This window comes from Salvelinus alpinus, chromosome 11 (assembly GCF_045679555.1).
Source record: "Salvelinus alpinus chromosome 11, SLU_Salpinus.1, whole genome shotgun sequence".
Classification (NCBI taxonomy): domain Eukaryota; kingdom Metazoa; phylum Chordata; class Actinopteri; order Salmoniformes; family Salmonidae; genus Salvelinus; species Salvelinus alpinus.
Window position 1 is genome coordinate 5,056,789 of NC_092096.1, and position 11,974 is coordinate 5,068,762.

Here is an 11,974-nt window from a genome sequence, read left to right on the forward strand (position 1 = left end):
CTGCTCTCTCCTCCTCCAGGTCCATTAGTTTAATGTAGTAGTAGACAGTGTATATAGACCTAGAGTCCTGCTCTCTCCTTCAGGTCCATTAGTTTAATGTAGTAGAAGACAGTGTATATAGACCTAGAGTCCTGCTCTCTCCTCCAGGTCCATTAGTTTAATGTAGTAGTAGACAGTGTATATAGACCTAGAGTCCTGCTCTCTCCTCCGGGTCCATTAGTTTAATGTAGTAGTAGACAGTGTATATAGACCTAGAGTCCTGCTCTCTCCTCCTCCAGGTCCATTAGTTTAATGTAGTAGAAGACAGTGTATATAGACCTAGAGTCCTGCTCTCTCCTCCGGGTCCATTAGTTTAATGTAGTAGTAGACAGTGTATATAGACCTAGAGTCCTGCTCTCTTCTCCGGGTCCATTAGTTTAATGTAGTAGTAGACAGTGTATATAGACCTAGAGTCCTGCTCTCTCCTTCAGGTCCATTAGTTTAATGTAGTAGAAGACAGTGTATATAGACCTAGAGTCCTGCTCTCTCCTCCGGGTCCATTAGTTTAATGTAGTAGTAGACAGTGTATATAGACCTAGAGTCCTGCTCTCTCCTCCAGGTCCGTTAGTTTAATGTAGTAGAAGACAGTGTATATAGACCTAGAGTCCTGCTCTCTCCTCCGGGTCCATTAGTTTAATGTAGTAGTAGACAGTGTATATAGACCTAGAGTCCTGCTCTCTCCTCCAGGTCCATTAGTTTAATGTAGTAGAAGACAGTGTATATAGACCTAGAGTCCTGCTCTCTCCTCCAGGTCCATTAGTTTAATGTAGTAGAAGACAGTGTATATAGACCTAGAGTCCTGCTCTCTCCTCCAGGTCCATTAGTTTAATGTAGTAGTAGACAGTGTATATAGACCTAGAGTCCTGCTCTCTCCTCCGGGTCCATTAGTTTAATGTAGTAGAAGACAGTGTATATAGACCTAGAGTCCTGCTCTCTCCTCCGGGTCCATTAGTTTAATGTAGTAGAAGACAGTGTATATAGACCTAGAGTCCTGCTCTCTCCTCCAGGTCCATTAGTTTAATGTAGTAGAAGACAGTGTATATAGACCTAGAGTCCTGCTCTCTCCTCCGGGTCCATTAGTTTAATGTAGTAGTAGACAGTGTATATAGACCTAGAGTCCTGCTCTCTCCTCCAGGTCCATTAGTTTAATGTAGTAGAAGACAGTGTATATAGACCTAGAGTCCTGCTCTCTCCTCCTCCAGGTCCATTAGTTTAATGTAGTAGTAGACAGTGTATATAGACCTAGAGTCCTGCTCTCTCCTCCAGGTCCATTAGTTTAATGTAGTAGAAGACAGTGTATATAGACCTAGAGTCCTGCTCTCTCCTCCTCCAGGTCCATTAGTGTAATGTAGTAGTAGACAGTGTATATAGACCTAGAGTCCTGCTCTCTCCTCCTCCAGGTCCATTAGTTTAATGTAGTAGTAGACAGTGTATATAGACCTAGAGTCCTGCTCTCTCCTCCAGGTCCATTAGTTTAATGTAGTAGAAGACAGTGTATATAGACCTAGAGTCCTGCTCTCTCCTCCAGGTCCATTAGTTTAATGTAGTAGTAGACAGTGTATATAGACCTAGAGTCCTGCTCTCTCCTCCGGGTCCATTAGTTTAATGTAGTAGAAGACAGTGTATATAGACCTAGAGTCCTGCTCTCTCCTCCAGGTCCATTAGTTTAATGTAGTAGAAGACAGTGTATATAGACCTAGAGTCCTGCTCTCTCCTCCTCCAGGTCCATTAGTTTAATGTAGTAGTAGACAGTGTATATAGACCTAGAGTCCTGCTCTCTCCTCCAGGTCCATTAGTTTAATGTAGTAGAAGACAGTGTATATAGACCTAGAGTCCTGCTCTCTCCTCCTCCAGGTCCATTAGTTTAATGTAGTAGTAGACAGTGTATATAGACCTAGAGTCCTGCTCTCTCCTCCTCCAGGTCCATTAGTTTAATGTAGTAGTAGACAGTGTATATAGACCTAGAGTCCTGCTCTCTCCTCCTCCAGGTCCATTAGTTTAATGTAGTAGTAGACAGTGTATATAGACCTAGAGTCCTGCTCTCTCCTCCTCCAGGTCCATTAGTTTAATGTAGTAGTAGACAGTGTATATAGACCTAGAGTCCTGCTCTCTCCTCCGGGTCCATTAGTTTAATGTAGTAGAAGACAGTGTATATAGACCTAGAGTCCTGCTCTCTCTTCCTCCAGGTCCATTAGTTTAATGTAGTAGAAGACAGTGTATATAGACCTAGAGTCCTGCTCTCTCCTCCAGGTCCATTAGTTTAATGTAGTAGAAGACAGTGTATATAGACCTAGAGTCCTGCTCTCTCCTCCAGGTCCATTAGTTTAATGTAGTAGTAGACAGTGTATATAGACCTAGAGTCCTGCTCTCTCCTCCGGGTCCATTAGTTTAATGTAGTAGAAGACAGTGTATATAGACCTAGAGTCCTGCTCTCTCCTCCAGGTCCATTAGTTTAATGTAGTAGAAGACAGTGTATATAGACCTAGAGTCCTGCTCTCTCATCCTCCAGGTCCATTAGTTTAATGTAGTAGTAGACAGTGTATATAGACCTAGAGTCCTGCTCTCTCCTCCTCCAGGTCCATTAGTTTAATGTAGTAGAAGACAGTGTATATAGACCTAGAGTCCTGCTCTCTCATCCTCCAGGTCCATTAGTTTAATGTAGTAGTAGACAGTGTATATAGACCTAGAGTCCTGCTCTCTCCTCCAGGTCCATTAGTTTAATGTAGTAGTAGACAGTGTATATAGACCTAGAGTCCTGCTCTCTCCTCCTCCAGGTCCATTAGTTTAATGTAGTAGTAGACAGTGTATATAGACCTAGAGTCCTGCTCTCTCCTCCGGGTCCATTAGTTTAATGTAGTAGAAGACAGTGTATATAGACCTAGAGTCCTGCTCTCTCCTCCAGGTCCATTAGTTTAATGTAGTAGTAGACAGTGTATATAGACCTAGAGTCCTGCTCTCTCCTCCTCCAGGTCCATTAGTTTAATGTAGTAGAAGACAGTGTATATAGACCTAGAGTCCTGCTCTCTCCTCCAGGTCCATTAGTTTAATGTAGTAGAAGACAGTGTATATAGACCTAGAGTCCTGCTCTCTCCTCCAGGTCCATTAGTTTAATGTAGTAGTAGACAGTGTATATAGACCTAGAGTCCTGCTCTCTCCTCCGGGTCCATTAGTTTAATGTAGTAGAAGACAGTGTATATAGACCTAGAGTCCTGCTCTCTCCTCCGGGTCCATTAGTTTAATGTAGTAGTAGACAGTGTATATAGACCTAGAGTCCTGCTCTCTCCTCCTCCGGGTCCATTAGTTTAATGTAGTAGAAGACAGTGTATATAGACCTAGAGTCCTGCTCTCTCCTCCTCCAGGTCCATTAGTTTAATGTAGTAGAAGACAGTGTATATAGACCTAGAGTCCTGCTCTCTCCTCCTCCAGGTCCATTAGTTTAATGTAGTAGAAGACAGTGTATATAGACCTAGAGTCCTGCTCTCTCCTCCAGGTCCATTAGTTTAATGTAGTAGAAGACAGTGTATATAGACCTAGAGTCCTGCTCTCTCCTCCTCCAGGTCCATTAGTTTAATGTAGTAGTAGACAGTGTATATAGACCTAGAGTCCTGCTCTCTCCTCCAGGTCCATTAGTTTAATGTAGTAGTAGACAGTGTATATAGACCTAGAGTCCTGCTCTCTCCTCCAGGTCCATTAGTTTAATGTAGTAGAAGACAGTGTATATAGACCTAGAGTCCTGCTCTCTCCTCCAGGTCCATTAGTTTAATGTAGTAGAAGACAGTGTATATAGACCTAGAGTCCTGCTCTCTCCTCCTCCAGGTCCATTAGTTTAATGTAGTAGAAGACAGTGTATATAGACCTAGAGTCCTGCTCTCTCCTCCGGGTCCATTAGTTTAATGTAGTAGAAGACAGTGTATATAGACCTAGAGTCCTGCTCTCTCCTCCAGGTCCATTAGTTTAATGTAGTAGTAGACAGTGTATATAGACCTAGAGTCCTGCTCTCTCCTCCAGGTCCATTAGTTTAATGTAGTAGTAGACAGTGTATATAGACCTAGAGTCCTGCTCTCTCCTCCGGGTCCATTAGTTTAATGTAGTAGTAGACAGTGTATATAGACCTAGAGTCCTGCTCTCTCCTCCAGGTCCATTAGTTTAATAATGTAGTAGACAGTGTATATAGACCTAGAGTCCTGCTCTCTCCTCCAGGTCCATTAGTTTAATGTAGTAGAAGACAGTGTATATAGACCTGGAGTCCTGCTCTCTCCTCCAGGTCCATTAGTTTAATGTAGTAGTAGACAGTGTATATAGAACTAGAGTCCTGCTCTCTCCTCCGGGTCCATTAGTTTAATGTAGTAGTAGACAGTGTATATAGACCTAGAGTCCTGCTCTCTCCTCCTCCAGGTCCATTAGTTTAATGTAGTAGTAGACAGTGTATATAGACCTAGAGTCCTGCTCTCTCCTCCTCCAGGTCCATTAGTTTAATGTAGTAGTAGACAGTGTATATAGACCTAGAGTCCTGCTCTCTCCTCCAGGTCCATTAGTTTAATGTAGTAGTAGACAGTGTATATAGACCTAGAGTCCTGCTCTCTCCTCCAGGTCCATTAGTTTAATGTAGTAGAAGACAGTGTATATAGACCTAGAGTCCTGCTCTCTCCTCCAGGTCCATTAGTTTAATGTAGTAGAAGACAGTGTATATAGACCTAGAGTCCTGCTCTCTCCTCCTCCAGGTCCATTAGTTTAATGTAGTAGTAGACAGTGTATATAGACCTAGAGTCCTGCTCTCTCCTCCAGGTCCATTAGTTTAATGTAGTAGTAGACAGTGTATATAGACCTAGAGTCCTGCTCTCTCCTCCGGGTCCATTAGTTTAATGTAGTAGAAGACAGTGTATATAGACCTAGAGTCCTGCTCTCTCCTCCATGTCCATTAGTTTAATAATGTAGTAGAAGCAGGGTTTTCTGGGAAGGTGTCATGTCAGCTGCTGTTGATGTCAGACCTGAAAACACAGGAATGTGTCTCTCTACATGGTGTCGACACCGAGGTCGTTTCTGCTTGGATTTACCAGGTGCTATTTGAATCTCTCCTCTCCAGAGCAGCGTGGGGTGGAGCAGGGAGGGAACATGGCCGACCTGAGTCCCGGGGCGGTGGACGGTGGCGGCAGGGCAGAGCATCAAGCGGCCATCAACAGCATGTTGCAGGAGAGGATGAGTACTGACATCAGAGCTCTGAAGAAACAATACTCACGTATCAAGAGACATCAGCAACAACAGGCCAGGCAGCTGTACATCCACACAGGTAACACACACACTGTCAACTCTACACAACAACAGGCCAGGCAGCTGTATATACACACAGGTAACACACACTGTCAACTCTACACAACAACAGGCCAGGCAGCTGTACATACACACACACACACACACTGTCAACTCTACACAACAACAGGCCAGGCAGCTGTATATACACACAGGTAACACACACACACTGTCAACTCTACACAACAACAGGCCAGGCAGCTGTACATACACACAGATAACACACACACACTGTCAACTCTACGCAACAACAGGCCAGGCAGCTGTACATACACACAGATAACACACACACACTGTCAACTCTACACAACAACAGGCCAGGCAGCTGTACATACACACAGATAACACACACACACTGTCAACTCTACACAACAACAGGCCAGGCAGCTGTACATACACACAGATAACACACACACACTGTCAACTCTACACAACAACAGGCCAGGCAGCTGTACATACACACAGGTAAAACACACACACTGTCAACTCTACACAACAACATTACATTACATTTACATTTAAGTCATTTAGCAGACAGGCCAGGCAGCTGTACATACACACAGGTAAAACACACACACTGTCAACTCTACACAACAACAGGCCAGGCAGCTGTATATACACACAGGTGCCTGGTGGCTGTCAGTCTGTCTGGCCTGGTGGCTGCCGGTCTGTCTGGCCTGGTGGCTGCCGGTCTGCCTGGCCTGGTGGCTGCCGGTCTGCCTGGCCTGGTGGCTGCCGGTCTGCCTGGCCTGGTGGCTGCCGGTCTGCCTGGCCTGGTGGCTGCCGGTCTGCCTGGCCTGGTGGCTGCCGGTCTGCCTAGCCTGGTGGCTGCCGGTCTGCCTGGCCTGGTGGCTGCCGGTCTGCCTGGCCTGGTGGCTGCCGGTCTGCCTGGCCTGGTGGCTGCCGGTCTGCCTGGCCTGGTGGCTGCCGGTCTGCCTGGCCTGGTGGCTGCCGGTCTGCCTGGCCTGGTGGCTGCCGGTCTGCCTGGCCTGGTGGCTGCCGGTCTGCCTGGCCTGGTGGCTGTCCATCTAAACACGGCATCACCTAATAGGAATCTATTACTATTTAATACTATTTGTGTAACAGACTTCCATTGGATTTGGCTTCCCGAGCTTCTATTCCCCCAAACTATTTTTCTAACTCCCAGATGTGTTTTGTCTTCAGTAATCAGGACTCAAAGCTCCTTATAACCCAAAGCAGTATTTTCTGTAAGTCCGTAAGCTTCCTCATCTTGTTCCCCATGAGAAATGTAAGCTCTGTGCTGAGGTCTGAGGCTGGGGCACAGCCAGAATGGTGTCTTAATGCTAGATGTTCTTATTGCTGTATGTGGAATCCTCTTTATAATCATGTCATGCTATGGTGCTATTATTGTCCTGCTGCTGCAGTGTGCAGACAGAGCATAGACTGACCTGTGTGTGTTCTATCTGCAGATAGATGTCCAGCCACCAGTGTGTTAGCATCTCAGCTCCATCCTTCTCCTGTCGTCAACCACCTGTTGCTGGGCAGGAAGCCCAGGACCACCAGCCTGAAACAGCCTCCCTCCTCTCCCTCCAGCCTGCGAGGTGTCCCCCTGCCCCAGGCACAGTCCAGCCCTGCCACCCCTGGCCCCACCCCTAGCGGGGAGAGGGGGAGGAACAGACTGGTATCTCAGGCTGAAGACTGTCAGAGCAGGGCGGGGTCCCCCTGGCGCGCCCACGTACGTGCCCACCGCAGGAACATAGCCCGGGCACGGGTACAGCTAGGGTTTGGAGACATGGAGGACAGACGCCCTCACCAGACGGAGGAGGAGGACAGACACCCTCATCAGACGGAGGAGGAGGACAGACACCCTCATCAGACGGAGGAGGAGGACAGACACCCTCATCAGACGGAGGAGGAGGACAGACACCCTCATCAGACAGAGGAGGAGGACAGACACCCTCATCAGACGGAGGAGGAGGAGGAGGACAGACGCCCTCATCAGACAGAGGAGGAGGACAGACGCCCTCATCAGACAGAGGAGGAGGACAGACACCCTCATCAGACAGAGGAGGAGGAGGGACAGACGCCCTCATCAGACAGAGGAGGAGGAGGACAGACGCCCTCATCAGACGGAGGAGGAGGACAGACACCCTCATCAGATTGAGGAGGAGGACAGACGCCCTCATCAGACGGAGGAGGAGGAGGAGGACAGACACCCTCATCAGACGGAGGAGGAGGAGGACAGACGCCCTCATCAGACAGAGGAGGAGGAGGACAGACGCCCTCATCAGACGGAGGAGGAGGACAGACGCCCTCATCAGACGGAGGAGGAGGACAGACGCCCTCATCAGACGGAGGAGGAGGACAGACACCCTCATCAGACGGAGGAGGAGGACAGACACCCTCATCAGACGGAGGAGGAGGACAGACACCCTCATCAGACGGAGGAGGAGGACAGACACCCTCATCAGACGGAGGAGGAGGACAGACACCCTCATCAGACGGAGGAGGAGGACAGACACCCTCATCAGACGGAGGAGGAGGACAGACACCCTCATCAGACGGAGGAGGAGGAGGAGGACAGACACCCTCATCAGACGGAGGAGGAGGAGGAGGACAGACGCCCTCATCAGACGGAGGAGGAGGAGGAGGACAGACGCCCTCATCAGACGGAGGAGGAGGAGGAGGAGGACAGACGCCCTCATCAGACGGAGGAGGAGGAGGACAGACGCCCTCATCAGACGGAGGAGGAGGAGGACAGACGCCCTCATCAGACGGAGGAGGAGGACAGACGCCCTCATCAGACGGAGGAGGAGGACAGACGCCCTCATCAGACGGAGGAGGAGGACAGACGCCCTCATCAGACGGAGGAGGAGGACAGACACCCTCATCAGACGGAGGAGGACAGACAGAGAGATGGAGTGGGTGAGGGAAAGGCTGATGATGAAAAGGGTAGTCACCTCCCTGTGTCTCCTGCCCAGGCCTCCAGTAAGGAGAAGCCAGCTGTGGTGGAAGAGGAGGAGCCAGCTGTGGTGGAAGAGGAGGAGCCAGCTGTGGTGGAAGAGGAGGAGCCAGCTGTGGTGGAAGAGGAGGAGCCAGCTGTGGTGGAAGAGGAGGAGCCAGCTGTGGTGGAAGAGGAGGAGCATCTGGTGTCTCTAGAGCTGGACTCTGGATCAGAACTAAACCAGACCCCACCTCCACTACTCTCTCCTAGAGAGACTGACCCAGACACACGACCCTCCTCTCCCACCATCCCAGAGCTGCCTGTCCTGCCTCCTCTTCCTCGACCACCCTCATCACACCACCACCACCACGGTCAACAGTCTGACCCTTCAGTCTCCTCTCTGAGCATCTACTGTATGAGACACTCCCCTGTTACCCCCTCTAACCCCCCTACTCCTGGTAGCCCTGTTACCCTCACTAACCCCCCTACTCCTGTTACCCCCTCTAACCCCCATGTTACCCCCTCTAACCCCCCTACTCCTGGTAGCCCTGTTACCCTCACTAACCCCCCTACTCCTGTTACCCCCTCTAACCCCCATGTTACCCCCTCTAACCCCCCTACTCCTGTTACCCCCTCTAACCCCCACACCCCTGGTAGCCCTGTTACCCTCACTAACCCCCCTACTCCTGTTACCCCCTCTAACCCCCCTACTCCTGTTACCCCCTCTAACCCCCACACCCCTGGTAGCCCTGTTACCCTCACTAACCCCCCTACTCCTGTTACCCCCTCTAACCCCCATGTTACCCCCTCTAACCCCCCTACTCCTGTTACCCCCTCTAACCCCCACACCCCTGGTAGCCCTGTTACCCTCACTAACCCCCCTACTCCTGTTACCCCCTCTAACCCCCATGTTACCCCCTCTAACCCCCACACCCCATGTACTCCTGTTACCCCCTCTAACCCCCACACCCCTGGTACCCCCTCTAGCCCCCATACTCCTGGTACACCGCTATCCCCCTCCCTCCCTCTCTCCTGCCCCTCCATGCCCCAGGACCAGCCCAGGGCCACCCCCCAGCAGGTGTTGTTCTCCCCCTTCCCCAGTGTCAAACAGCACAGGAGATCAGCTGCAGCCCGTAACCTGGGCCTCTACGGTCCCACAGCCAGAACCCCCACAGTTCACTTCCCTCAGCTCAGCTTGAACCGCATGTCCTCCACTCTCTCCACCAGGAGGCGCTAGAGGCCACGCTGACTGACTGACTGGCTCTAGGAGATACAGCCTGACTGACTGGCTCTGGGAGATACAGCCTGACTGACTGGCTCTGGGAGATACAGCCTGACTGACTGGCTCTGGGAGATACAGCCTGATTCTCTCTGACTGACTGGCTCTGGGAGATACAGCCTGATTCTCCCTGACTGACTGGCTCTGGGAGATACAGCCTGATTCTCTCTGACTGACTGGCTCTGGTAGATATAGCCTGATTCTCTCTGACTGACTGGCTTCGGGAGATACAGCCTGATTCTCTCTGACTGACTGGCTCTGGGAGATACAGCCTGATTCTCTCTGACTGACTGGCTCTGGGAGATACAGCCTGATTCTCTCTGACTGACTGGCTCTGGGAGATACAGCCTGATTCTCTCTGACTGACTGGCTCTGGGAGATACAGCCTGATTCTCTCTGACTGACTGGCTCTGGGAGATACAGCCTGATTCTCTCTGACTGACTGGCTCTGGTAGATATAGCCTGATTCTCTCTGACTGACTGGCTTCGGTAGATACAGCCTGATTCTCTCTGACTGGCTGGCTCTGGGAGATACAGCCTGATTCTCTCTGACTGACTGGCTCTGGGAGATACAGCCTGATTCTCTCTGACTGACTGGCTCTGGTAGATACAGCCTGATTCTCTCTGACTGACTGGCTCTGGGAGATACAGCCTGATTCTCTCTGACTGACTGGCTCTGGTAGATACAGCCTGATTCTCTCTGACTGACTGGCTCTGGTAGATACAGCCTGATTCTCTCTGACTGACTGGCTCTGGGAGATACAGCCTGATTCTCTCTAATGGTCTGGATCTGTGGCATTGTGGGGGGGGGAACTGTACCTGAGAGAAACGGGCATCGTCAGTATCAGCTGTGGTCTGATCCACTGCTGTAGGTAGACCCTTAACTCTTCACAGTGTAGGGGACTCTCTGTAACCCACTATGTTGTAGTCATCCCCCCCTGCTGGAAGCTGTGTACTGGGTCTGTCTGGTTGAACAACTCCCCTCTCAACTACTGGGAGAAGAAGAGCTGCTATATAACCCACTATGTTGTAGTCATCCCCCCCTGCTGGAAGCTGTGTACTGGGTCTGAACAACTCCCCTCTCAACCACCGGGAGAAGAAGAGCTGCTATTTAACCCACTATGTTGTAGTCATCCCCCCCTGCTGGAAGCTGTATACTGGGTCTGTCTGGTTGAACAACTCCCCTCTCAACCACCGGGAGAAGAAGAGCTGCTATTTAACCCACTATGTTGTAGTCATCCCCCCCTGCTGGAAGCTGTGTACTGGGTCTGTCTGGTTGAACAACTCCCCTCTCAACCACCGGGAGAGGAAGACCTGCTATATAACCCACTATGTTGTAGTTATCCCCCCCTGCTGGAAGCTGTGTACTGGGTCTGTCCCCTCTCAACCACCGGGAGAAGAAGACCTGCTATTTAACCCACTATGTTGTAGTCATCCCCCCCTGCTGGAAGCTGTATACTGGGTCTGTCCCCTCTCAACCACCGGGAGAAGAAGAGCTGCTATTTAACCCACTATGTTGTAGTCATCCCCCCCTGCTGGAAGCTGTATACTGGGTCTGTCTGGTTGAACAACTCCCCTCTCAACCACCGGGAGAAGAAGAGCTGCTATTTAACCCACTATGTTGTAGTCATCCCCCCCTGCTGGAAGCTGGGTCTGTCTGGTTCAACCTCATCATGGGACATCTCTGTCCACTCACCTTCTTTTCCAGGTCAAGTTCTCTTCACCATAACACAATGTTGAAACCTTCAGCTCCTTCCTCCTCTCAGCTCATTTCTGTTTCCACTTCCTGTCTACCTGTTACTTCCTGTCAAATGTCTCTCCACAGTAAGACGCCATACTAAAAGATCCATAGACCATATCATGTCATTGATCTGGTTGTATTGTTCTCTACAGTCTGTCAATGATCTGGTTGTATTGTTGGTAAATGACACCAGAATGGTCTGGGTTCAGAGGTCACTGCACTCCTAATAAAGAATGTGAAAGGATGTTGTCATCTGTGTGATTTCCTCTTGGTTTGAGCTCCATTCAATCTGGAAGGGTTGCCTATAAACTGTCAACGTTCTGAGACTGTAACGCAGAGCTTCCACGCTACAGGGTGACCGTCTGAGACTGTAACGCAGAGCTTCCACGCTACAGGTTGACCGTCTGAGACTGTAACGCAGAGCTTCCACGCTACAGGTTGACCGTCTGAGACTGTAACGCAGAGCTTCCACGCTACAGGTTGACCGTCTGAGACTGTAACGCAGAGCTTCCACGCTACAGGGTGACCGTCTGAGACTGTAACGCAGAGCTTCCACGCTACAGGGTGACCGTCTGAGACTGTAACGCAGAGCTTCCAGGCTACAGGTTGACCGTCTGAGACTGTAACGCAGAGCTTCCAGGCTACAGGTTGACCGTCTGAGACTGTAACGCAGAGCTTCCAGGCTACAGGTTGACCGTCTGAG

The 11,974-nt window shown here is 50.2% G+C and overlaps 1 protein-coding gene across 1 annotated transcript in view; it reads left to right on the top strand.

Moving 5' to 3' along the window:
* tbc1d30 (TBC1 domain family, member 30) overlaps positions 1–11,515 on the top strand; it is a 60,177-nt gene extending 48,662 nt beyond the window's left edge. The window contains 3 exon segments of the mRNA XM_071331580.1: positions 5,123–5,326; positions 6,777–7,444; positions 7,446–11,515. Coding sequence (XP_071187681.1) covers positions 5,123–5,326; positions 6,777–7,444; positions 7,446–9,488 — 2,915 coding nt within the window. The 3' untranslated portion in view covers positions 9,489–11,515.
* Positions 11,516–11,974: the final 459 nt, after the last annotated feature.